This window comes from Theropithecus gelada, chromosome 13, assembly GCF_003255815.1.
Source record: "Theropithecus gelada isolate Dixy chromosome 13, Tgel_1.0, whole genome shotgun sequence".
NCBI lineage: Eukaryota > Metazoa > Chordata > Mammalia > Primates > Cercopithecidae > Theropithecus > Theropithecus gelada.
The window spans coordinates 60,590,588-60,602,651 of record NC_037681.1 but is presented as its reverse complement, the minus strand read 5'-3'; the positions used below and the strand labels follow the sequence as shown (position 1 = coordinate 60,602,651).

At 39.5% G+C, this 12,064-nt stretch overlaps 1 protein-coding gene across 15 annotated transcripts in view; it reads left to right on the top strand.

Annotated features, from left to right (window-relative positions):
• Nucleotides 1–12,064, top strand: part of SLC8A1 (solute carrier family 8 member A1) — a 386,248-nt gene that overhangs the window by 337,109 nt on the left and 37,075 nt on the right. For all 15 annotated transcript variants that reach the window (XM_025354380.1, XM_025354365.1, XM_025354379.1 and 12 more), the window contains one exon: nucleotides 1,191–1,290. In XM_025354380.1, coding sequence (XP_025210165.1) covers nucleotides 1,191–1,290 — 100 coding nt within the window. The remainder of the gene's footprint in view (nucleotides 1–1,190; nucleotides 1,291–12,064) is intronic.

Genomic DNA, 12,064 nt, shown 5'->3' with positions numbered 1-12,064 from the left:
TCAAGTCTGTTCCAGTGACTCTTATTGAGCAAACATACTTGATATTATAATTTGGCTTTGGCCTTAATACAAGCCCTTTGGATAGCATTTTGCTTACTCCCAGTTAACTGAAAATGTGCTCTTTTAAACCACAGTCAACTCAGGTACATTGCATAAAACACATACAGATTTTGACCTATGGCAAATAATGTGTTTTCTGCCTCTTTGCAATTAGTGGAAATTCGAGGATGCTCTGACAGTAAGTGTGGATGTTTGGTAGACTAGTCACTGTGGTAGTTTCTTGGGAAGAACAGCCTTAGTGTCTTGGAAATGACCCTTCTCCCTGTAGTTGCCATGACTGTGGTAGTGCTTTCAGTGCATCTGCTTACTTAGTTTTCTAGTGAACGTTTGGCTGCTCCTGTTGTTACATCAACTGAATTTAGAAAGCTAGAGAGTGCTGATTGTACAAAACAAGGTGCTTAAAAAGTTCCAAAGAAAAATAAGGGGTATGCAGCACAGTGCCAGTAAAGCAGGGTAGATTTAGGGCAAGGTAAACTGCAATGTGCCCTAAACCATAAGAACTGATCTTTTCTTCTTGTCTTTTTGTCTATTCTTGTTTGCAATAGGAATAAGGTGAACATGGGATTCTCTAACAGGCAAGAGGCTGACAAAATAGTACCCAGAGAAAAATCTATTTATTAATGACTATGCAGCAGGCAACCTGGAGACTCCATTATCTGGCTACATTTCATTGATAAACAAAAAACAATAGTAATATTTCTTGGTTTCATAATGTGTTTGTCACTTCGCCGGCTATTCGCAGATATGTAGTGCTGAATAGGGCATATATTAATTCACTTGCAGATGAAACACTACTGATGAAACCAGTAGAGAAGCAAGTTGGTAAAGCATTTGGGGGGATGGATGGGCTTTTGCAGCCTCTGCTATTCTAAACACTGAGGCTATTCTTCATTAGTCAGTGAAGGAGACTTGTATTTGCTACAAAGAAGTTTCCATTTCAGAATGTTTCCAACTAAAGACCATGCTTGTTTGCATAATCATAACAGTGTTTGATGTCAATACTGTTGTTCTGAGCCTAACATCTGCTACCCTTTATATAACTCTGGAGTTTCAAAATCAACAAGGTCTTAGATTTCCTGAGGCCTTAACAAACCCAGCATTTATTATATTATTCTTTTCAACCTTTCTAGAGTACCGTGGACAAACTCATTAAGAAGACAAACCTGGCCCTTGTGGTTGGGACAAACAGCTGGAGAGAACAGTTCATTGAAGCTATCACTGTCAGTGCTGGTGAGTGCCTTTCTCTGCATAAATTACAACTGACCAGTCTGAGCTGAGTTTTCCTACTGTGACTACTTGGTCTATGGCAAAGCACCAAAGGGCTTCCATGGCAAAATTAAGAGAGAAATAAGTGTATTTGTTACATGTATGCACATTTTAAAGACTAAATTGACTATCTAGATGAAGCAAATGTCTTCAAACATGACATTTTTCTCCATCTATATTGCATCTTTCTCTCTGGAAATAGACAAGATAAATTTAAAGCGTTTTGTGTCTCTAATTCATGAATAGCCAATCACTAGGCTTTGTCTGGAAAATTTCCTGTAAGCAGCGCAAAGGTGGCCAAGTGAAGATCAAGAAGAAAGCAGCAAAATCCTAGGTGGAAAGGGAAGACATTAAGACACTTGACCACGACCATCTGCATCATTTTACACTCTCTTCAACAACATTTAACAAATACATGTTTGCACTGGCTCTAGAAATAGAAATAGAATTACATTCTGTTTCTTTTTGCACAAGCAAAGTACAGAGTTTTATTTAGGAAGATCCTACAAAATGAAGTGTTTTTCAAACTCAAGTAGTCAGAAACCTGAGGGAATTAAATACAGAGAGAAGTGTCCTCTTCCTGTATTATCAAACCCTGTCCATTATTTGTTTGATTGTATAATGATAGAGGAAAGTCCCTCTTAAAGATTTATGAAAGCAATGCTGTCTTCAGATTTTTTTTTTCCGTTCTTCTGCTCCATCTACACTGGCTCTCTTTAAAGATCCCTGCAGGCTCATCTTCTGCAGTTGCAACTAATTAACAAAGGTAGAGTTTCCTAAATAAGTAGTGATTCCCAAGCTGTAAAATTTGGAAACTGCATCACTATCATTTGGGCCATGATTTCTACCCCAACTCCCTCTTTCCAGTCTTCCACAGGGTAATTTGACACATCTCCCAAGTGCTGTGGGAACAGAGGGTAGTAAAAGTTTTATGCCTGTTTGTTATTAGTGCTGTTTATAATCTTGCTTTGGTTTCTTGCAATTGGGTATACAGTGGGAATTTATGAATATTAAATCATGGGTAACTGCTCAGGAGAGTGGATTTGGAATTTGCATATAAGCTCTAATAGAAGGAGGGGTAAACTCCCTTTTATTTCTTATGTTTTTCTATAAATCTAAGATTAATATGTGAGGCATGAACTATACTCCCTTTTCACAGACAGAACTAAGCAGACAAAAATCGCTAGAATAAGAAACTGCTGACGAAGCCAATAGTAGAAAACATTAAAAATAAACAAACTCTTTTATGGGCCTTGACATGTTAGAATTGAAACATTAAAAGCATCCTAAGCCTTATAGTGAACCATTTCTAATAATTTCTAGGTTTTCTTAGCTGCAGGTATATGAGCGTCTGTATAACAACCATAAGCTGGTCATCATTCCTTCGTTTTTCTATGTCAGCTATTGTTCTTGGTGCAAGGCACATGACAGCCAATGAAACAAATACCCCCGCCCAAGTGGAGCTTACAGTCTACTGGAGGATACAGTAAATCAGATAGATACATTAAAATAAAGTGTATTTATGATGATAAGTTTGTCATGGAGGAAAGCAAAGCTGTGGAGGGGAACAGGAAATACGCATAGGGTCTGCAGTTTCAGAGAGATGGCCGAGATGACCCCATCGATAGACATATTAGGCCAAATTTGCTTTTCTAGCAGTGGAGTGGTTTACTCTGGTTCATTCACAGAGTTCTGTGACTCTCAAGAACAAGGAAACATTTTATGACCAGTCTACAGCAATAGAAAAGGGAAGCTTTAAACAGTGAGTGGGATTATGCTGCCAACAAGGCCAGTGTCATGTATTTGATTCTGGTGAGAATAGGTATACAGAGAAACAACTATAAAGATGTCAATGCTGCCTTACTTCAAAGAGGTAGATTTTGACTTGCAAACACTTTCATGTGTTGTGTTTCACGAAATCCTTTTAACGCTATAATTATCATTATCTTACTGAGGAAGAATCTGAGTCTGAGACAGGCAACATGTCCTTAGAACATAGCTCAGATCCTATATCTAATGAAGACTAGTCCAGTGTGCTATCTACTGCCCTTTAGAAAGAAGGAAATTCCAAAATGAGGAAAACTGCTCCCTACTCTCACAGAGAGACTGGCCACATCACATTACCTGCGGCCATGGTGTCATCATTTCACGATGGCACTAACTCCTGCCTAGATCTTTTGAAGAATTGTTAATAACTGAGATGCGAAGCCTCTCAAGTCTTCTTGTCATACAATATATTGTGCTTTATGTTTCTAAAAGACTGCTTGGAAATAAGGCACAATTGCTTAGAAATTCTCAGGCTGCCGGGTAAATCGACCTTATTTACAATTTTGAGAGACGACGTACCAGAAAAACAAACCCATGTTTTAAAAGCACCAAATTATACTCAATTACATGAAGGGCAGTTTTAAAAGTTCATTATTTGTCATTATGATTAAAGTGTCTAAAGAATGTCAGTATTTTTAGGCTATTACATAGGCAATACAATTTGTAAAGCAGCATTTATTGAAGTCAGACTTTCATTGGATTTTAAAATTTCATGGCTAAATAGTTGAGAGTCAGAAATATTTGCCTTATTACAAATATTAAATTGCTTTTAAAGGGCTCTGAGAGGTTCCTTTGCAATTTTCTGTGCAAAATTGATTCAATATATCTCACTAAACAAAAATAATAATTTTGTAAATAGAGGTTTGCTTCTCTTTCTCAGTAATTGTATTCAAACTGGTTTCAAAGTCAACCCTGTGGCAATCTTCTTGGCCCTCTGCTTTTTCCGAATTTCATAGCTCAGTACTTGGGCCTCCTATGACCATAATGATTCTGCAAACCCAGTTCTTATAGTTCCATAGTTGAAGAGTTAAAGGATTTATGAGAATCCAGAGATTAGGAAGGGATTAAGCAGTTACATCCTGGCAGTTCTCCTTCTGTTTCTTCCTGGGTTGAACACTAGGAGCAGTGGGTTCTGCAGTTCAATGGCTGTCAAAGGCTTGCAAGGCAAGTCCCGTACCATGAGGTGCTGTTAAGATGTGCCAGCAATATGCCCTTCTCCACGAAGCCTGCATTCACTGTCCAGTTTGAATTGTTCCCAAATCTCTCTCCTTCTACCAGGGCAGAATGGTGGGCTGACTTTAAAAAATTTTGTGCCAGCTGAGATATCAAGGGAAATAGGTGTGTCAGAGAAAAGGGCAAACGTTAGCTGGATAAAGGGAACCAGGATGCCGATGCCAGTTCCACGACCACCGTATTGTTCTTCACAACAGCTTTGGGCAGAGGTGAGGCAAAGTAGAGAATGACTGCAAGCCTGGCTTTAGAGACAGATGTGGGTTTGTGTTCCTGTCCTCCAAAACCTCCCTGGGCGACTCCAGGAAGATTACTACAACTCAAGATCTCAGTTTGCTCGTATGTAAGGTAGAGATAACTGTGCTTCATTCATGGAGCTGCCATAAGGATTAATTTAAACAGTATGCATTTTCACAAAGGTCATCTGTACATGGAAATACCAAAGTTGGTTGTTTGGGAGGCAAATCTATTATAGAACCTATAATAAAATATTGCCAAATTTTGTGCAAATGCAGTTAATTCAATTTAATCACTGAAATGGCTATGGGACTAAAAACACACTGGTTAACTTCTTTCTTTCATTTTATAGATAAGAACACTGAGATTCAGAAAAACGATGTAACTACTTGCTCAAGAAGGAAAACTGTTGAGGGGCAGTGCCAGGGAAAAAATCAGCCCAACAGGCTCTCCGGCATGAAGGGTGCACTTGCTTGCTGTGCCTGAGGCCTGAGTGAACACACATGCACAAACACACATGTAGAACACATGTATATACAGGTACAGAGACATGCATGCATTGTGCAAACACACATGAATACAGACACACACATACAAATACACACAAATCAGGTACACGGATACACAAAATACACATACATCGACATTCACATTCACATTATATAGTAGGTATTTGTTTGGATATTGGAGCTGCAGCTTGAAATAGGGTTTTTTTCCTCAGTATTTGTTAGGTCTCCTTATAGTCTAGTACATAAGTTCCTTGGCGACAATGCCAGTCAGTTCCCTAAACAACAAAGGGAAGAATTTGTTTTCCTAGGTGCACCAATAGGCTTCTCCTGCCTAGTAATTTGTGACATTCTTTGAAGTCAACACACACCTCCCTCTTTTACCTAATATTAAATATCCAGCATTAAAGAGTTTCCTGAAATTGTTTTACTTTTGACATATTCATTTGCATATCAGACATAGTATGTATTGGCATCTTTATAATGAAAGAATACTCAAAAGTGAACCCCCCAAAAAGTCCAGCAGTCTTGGTTTTGTCACTTACCAACTGTATAACCTTGGCAAAGAATTTAACATTTCTGATTTTTGGTTTCATCATCAGGAAAAGGAGAGAGTTGGACTAGTTTAGCTCTAAGATACCATCCAATACTGAAACGTGGGAGCTCTGTCGATGCCCATTATAGTCCTGCAGTAGCCTTGACGGGGATTGTGCTTCATGGCCCGTCTGATTTTGACAATGGAAAAGCACACTTTGCCCATCCCCTGACTTGCCTAAACTAAATATTCAGCACAATAGCAGCATACACTTCACTTCTGTTCTTCTAGAAGGAATGGGATGAGAGGAGAGTCAAAGTTTAGCCTCAAAGAAAGCCAAGTGAGATGATGATGATTCAGAAGTGCGTATCTTCCTGTTACATAATTGGAACTCAGGAACGCCAGTGGAATCTTCTACAATACAAGGGAAGATATTCAACACGAGGCCCAGCTGATGCATGCAGCTGACCTGTCCACACTCACTACACTTTACAGCAAATTAAAGTGACCCAGTTCCAGCTAAATAAATAATAAGTAGAGGGCATGTCACCTTAGCCCACCAGTCCAATATGAACACTAGTTCAGTTTAAAGGATGCTTCTGTTATCGGTCCATCCACGCATGCTCTGTGGATTAATATCCTCAATTAAATTATTTAATATACTGTCAACTCAGTGGTCCCTGGACAATAATTCACTTGACTAATTGGCAGCCTGAAGACTAATCTACTCTAAAACTCTTAATAAAAATGGTACCTCAAATGAGTTTCAAGGGATTGCCATGAAATCTGGTCTAAGCAGGAGTCTTTTCAGCATCTCGTCTGTTATTGAACATCATTACTATGGGCAATATTCTCATTACTTAACCCTTGTGATAACCTTAGGTCATCTGAAAATCCAATTTAAGCAGTTAAAAATTCTGCTAGGGCCGAGCACAGTGGCTCACGCCTATAATCCCAACACTTTGGGAAGCCGAGGTGGATGGATCATGAAGTCAGGAGATCGAGACCATCCTGGCTAACAAGTTGAAACCCTGTCTCTACTAAAAATACAAAAAATTAGCCAGGCATGGTGGCGGGTACCTGTAGTCCCAGCTACTTGGGAGACTGAGGCAGAATGGCGTGAACCCAGGAGGCAGAGCTTGCAGTGAACTGAGACTGCACCACTGCACTCCAGCCTGGGCAACAGAGCAAGACTCCGTCTCAAAAAAAAAAAAACTCTGACTCACTTTTTGCTTAAATAATGTTACCATTTGGCTTCTATGACATGGCTGGTACTTTGTAGGCATTATTTCTGTTTTTCCCAGCTATATTCTGAGCTATGTCGTTTTTCCCAAAGGTTACAACAGTGGATCCTGAGGCCCAGAGTGGTTACATAACTTGTGTAGGGTCACACAGCTAGCAAGTGGTTAGCTGGAATATGAAACCCCATCATTGTGAGTCCATTGCCAGTAGGCTTTCAACTTGATCCTAGGTATTCCTCTTACAACTTTAGTTTAGGTCTCAAGAGCTCACATTTCAGATGAGTTAATTCAGGACAAAAGGGATGAAGTTAACAAGTCTTTTAATCTCAGTTACACATGGGGAAGGTAAGGGTTTGGAAATGAGTGTGCAAGCCTGGGACAGAAGTGCAGAAAGATCAGGAAGAAGAGAATCAGTCCTAGAAAGCAGGCAGGCTCCATTACTGGATTTCCTAGAAAATCCAGACTAAATCCCATCATAAAGAATGCAGAGGGACTTCCAAATTGTTTTTGTGATGTAGGAATTGTATTTATATCTGGAGCTAGAAATTGTGTCAGGTCTTATGAAACAAAATGGAATCAATGCCCAGCCTTTTCTCCAAGCTCCTGGTCTTTTTCTGTGATATTATTAGTTATCTAGGTAGGTTGTTTCATGCTTAGAATCACTGGCATGCTTGAAAAAAAGTAGGAACAAAGGTCAAGTAGCAATTATTTGAAACCAACAGGAGATATGAACAACACTGCTGCCATCCAACTTAGCTTTTATTCCTTGTTTCAGTGTAGAGCTAAAATATTCCCATTCTCTGTGATAGACAGTGCATGTAACATGGATGACAAAGTGTTTAAATTCTTTGTTGGAATCTTTGTCTTCTCTAGATACTTGAATTCAATGGTCAAAGAGCCACCAGTTAGATATGGGGCTCTAGACAAGACCTCTAACCTCCCCTGTGAGTTAATAGGATTAGAAGAGATGACCTTGTGAGTTGTCTTTGGGACATGGAAATACTAAAGGGTCTCTTAAAGGACCCTTCATTGCCATAAATAAAATGCCAACTTGCTTTCTGTGTAACTGCTAGTTGAAATGTACAGTTCTAATTTATCACACAAATTACTAATTATTTTACTTCACAGGTATCTTTAAATTATCCAATCCATCCTTGTAAATGATAATTTTTTTAAAAATGTAAGCTAGTTCATTTCATTTAGGACATTTACTCAGTTTGAAATGTACTGACAAAATGGAAATTTGAAATCTCAGGGAGAGTCTCTCTTCTATTTTTTTAAAAAAGATGGGGTCTCCTCCGTTGCCCGGGCTGGACTGCAGTGGCACATCATAGTGGCATGTCATAGCTCACTGTACCCTTGAACTCCTGGGCTCAAGTGATCCTCCTGTGTCACCCTCCTGAGTAGCTGGGACTACAGGCAAGCACCACCATGCCTGGCTTCTATTTAATTATTACACATCCAGCTCTTGCTGAGTGTCCCACCCAAGCTGCCACCCTGCACTTCTTGGTAGACCCATCTTATTCAAAACTGCAGAGGAGGTCAGGTGCAGTGGCTCACACTTGTAATCGCAGCACTCTGGGAGGCTGAGACTGGCAGATCACTTGAGGCCAGGAGTTCAAGACCAGCCTGGTCAACATGGCAAAACCCTGTCTCTACAAAAAAAAAAAAAAAAAAAATTAGCCAGGTGTGGTGGTGTACACCTGAAATCCCAGCTACTAGGGAGGCTGAAGCACAAGAATCACTTGAACCTAGAAGGCGGAGGCTGCAGTGAGCTGAAATCATGCCACTGCACTCCAACCTGGGCAATGGAGCAAGACTCTGCCTCCAAAAAAAAAAAAAAACCTGCAGAGGTAGTATCCAAACCACAGGTCTCATGCCTGTTCTTCTGCCTCACATTAACTCTATTTATCTGTTGTTTTACTATGTTGGAGGTTTTTCTAACCTGTATTCATTGCATATAAACAACTATATATTGGAAGGTTGTTTGCTTCACCAGAATTTATTTGAGAGTGATACAAAAGATTCAAGTACCTTTCAAGAAATACATGCTTTCTGTGAATGTCTTGCCCCCAGTAAAGAATTTCCTTTTTATTAATGAAAGAAATTTAGGGCTCTAACTTTAATCAAGATGCAATACCTACCTTAGAATACATGTTAAATACATGTGTAATTATACTGACTTCACAATATGTCACGTAAGACATTTGATGCTTAAAACATACTGTTTAATGGTCACGTTAAGTGAATTCAGTAGCCCTTCATCCTTGATTAGAATTGGATATCACAAAGTAAATCTTAAAGTTCTTATCAGAGCCTCTTTTAAAACTGCCCTCATTGGAGTATAACTTATCTGTAATTTTAACTTTTACCTTTAATGTATAATATTTGAAAGCTAGTATTTTATCTTTTATAAAACCTCACAATGCCACTCACTAAACTTTAAAGAAAACATGATAAATTCCTAATCTAAAGAGAAGCTTTTTTCCCCTAGAAAATTAATTTTTGTCATCTTGCAACTGGAAGATCGTAACCATGTAATTCAATGGTTTCTAAATTGCTTTGGCCATTGGAAAGCATAGCCTTTTTTTTTTTTTTTTAATCTACGTGTTCAAAATTCAGTCAACTCAGGTGACTAAAAGCATCCTTTATTTCTGCTTCAGACTTTTTTTGTCCTATTTTTGTCTTAAAATATCTTATGCTCTATTAATAGGTACAGATCTGCTCAAGTCCTCTTAGACATAGGAAGAATCTAAATTTGAAAAAAAAAAAAAACCAGCAGCAAATCTGCCCTTTTCATCACTATTTCTCTAACACCTAAGACAGTGTTTGGCAATAAGGTGGGCTTGGCAATCCTGCGTCTTTGTTTTATAAAGAATGAATACATTTATTTGTGAATTAAAGTTTTCCAATCCCTACATAACTGGATTAAAAGACATCATCATACTGTGTCTGATCTAGAGAACAATCTACATAAATCCATACACACACATACACATGCCATGTTTCAAAAGAAGTTTGAGACATTTGTTTTCTCTATGTCAAACTTCATATCACTTGACATGGAGATGTGAACATTCACATATTTGTACACGTAAGATATATTTATCTGTGTATGTGCAAATTGCACATGCCAATATGACATTTTCTGTCAATGTTCTTAAATATTCCTAGTAAAATTTCACTGTTATGTAGTTGATAATTATGATCCTAAGAGGAAAAGCAGAGGGCATGAGTAAGAAGAAAGAGAGTAAGTTCCAGAGAGAAACTACTTATGGGAGATATTCTAGGGACATACTAGTAGGTGAGCAGAGCAAATTTAGGATATCTATCGATCTAAAAATGCAGCAGTAGCAGGAGAAAATGTTGAATCAGGTAGCTACAATTTCCACTTCCAGAACAAGGCAGGCCAGAAACACAGGTGGGAGCACGAGAGGGTGAAAGAAAAAAAGCAATTATTTTCTGGCCCCTGGATATGCTTTAGCTGGTATTTCTGAAAAGAATATTGGCTCGTTGGGCTGTTCTTCTCTTAAATTGCATATTATAAAATCTTGAGGAAAACACCATATTGAAGGGTTCCAGAATGATTCAGCACTCTTATTTGTAAGCCCGAAGTCGTGTCTCTAATGCGGCTTTGTCCGGGGCGGCAGCAGCTCTGCTCTGCAAACAATGCACCATCACTGGGTCCAAGAGCTCTTTTGTTGGCATGGGCTACTGCAATGTGAATACAGTTTTAGTTGTTGCTTGCAAATCAATGCATGAGGGGACTTTTCATCCCCAGTCGGGAGACTTCGTATACTGTTTTCAGCAGGGGAAACACTGCAGCCTAATCCAAAGAAGTGGAAGGAGAAAACATAGTCACCCTCCACCACGTACAAACACTCTCCATAGGCAGAGAGAAGCCACATAAAAATGACTGGCAGCATTACTTCTTGCTGTTCACAGTCAGCTCTCTTGATAAAGACCTTGTCTTTCCAACTCCTGCAATGAAAAGCCACTCGCCTGAACAAACCTTGGCACATACATCCCACCCCATGCTTCTCCCTTGCCTTGCCTTTGCCTAGTCAGGTCTGGCTGGGTGTTGTGTCTTACGGCCTGTTACACAGAGCATCTTAGAATCCTGGCAACGAGCTGGAAAGGAGCTGTGATTCTAACCCCCCCTTGCCTTTTCTTTTTTTTTTTTTAAACAAATAAGAACCTGAGAACAGAGAGAGGGGTCTCCTCCAAGATCACGGAGAGACTGTTTTAGAACCCAGGGCTCCTGCTGCACCATATAGCATTGCTCATTTTTCTTCTGGAGTTGTAGAACCAATGCCTTCACTATCAGACACTCCATGTCTGCCCCCTGATGTTACCTACTGACCAGTGGGCTTCTTGGTGATGTGATGCCTTAGGATTAGACAAAGCAAAGACTGAAGCTTTCCTGGCCAACACCTTAGCAGCACCGAGTGAGAGAATGGTCTCGCCATTGGTGAATAGTTGTTTCGTATCCACACAAGCCCCACAGCAGCCTGGTGCAGTAGCTACTCATGAACCCATTTACGAGAAATGGAGAAACAGAAGTTGGGATTCTCACCCTGACCCATGAGGGTGGATTCCCAAGTCAATCCTCTTTCCATCTTGTCACGCTTGCCTCCCAAAGTTTAAAGCCAGTAGAACATAGGCATATTTCCGTTCCCTAAACAATAGTGCATGAGCTATTTTCTCCACATGGAATACTTTCCCTCCATACCTGGTTATTTCTCCTCACTAAAGTCTTAGCTCAACTGCTTAGCTCAACATATCAACTGCTCAGAGGGGTTTCTCACCCTCCCAGTCACCGGATTTCATTGTATTCATAGCTCATATCAATATCTGAAATTATTATATTTGTTATTTGTTTACTTTGATTCCTGTCTCCCCTTGCCAGAGTGGAAATTCCATGAGATCGGGGATCTTATTTTTCTGCATTTGCAATACCAAGAACTGTGCCTGACACACAAGTTAGCAATAAATACTTACTAAAGAAATGAGTGGCACTAAGAAAGTCAGTCTTCCAACCACCCCATTCCCTTTGAAGATTTCCTAGAGTTCCAGGTTAGGGGTTCAGCCTGGGCTTGAGGTGCAAAACAGTGACCCGAAATATTTTAGGGTTCAAACCTATAGACTTAATAGAATATGCA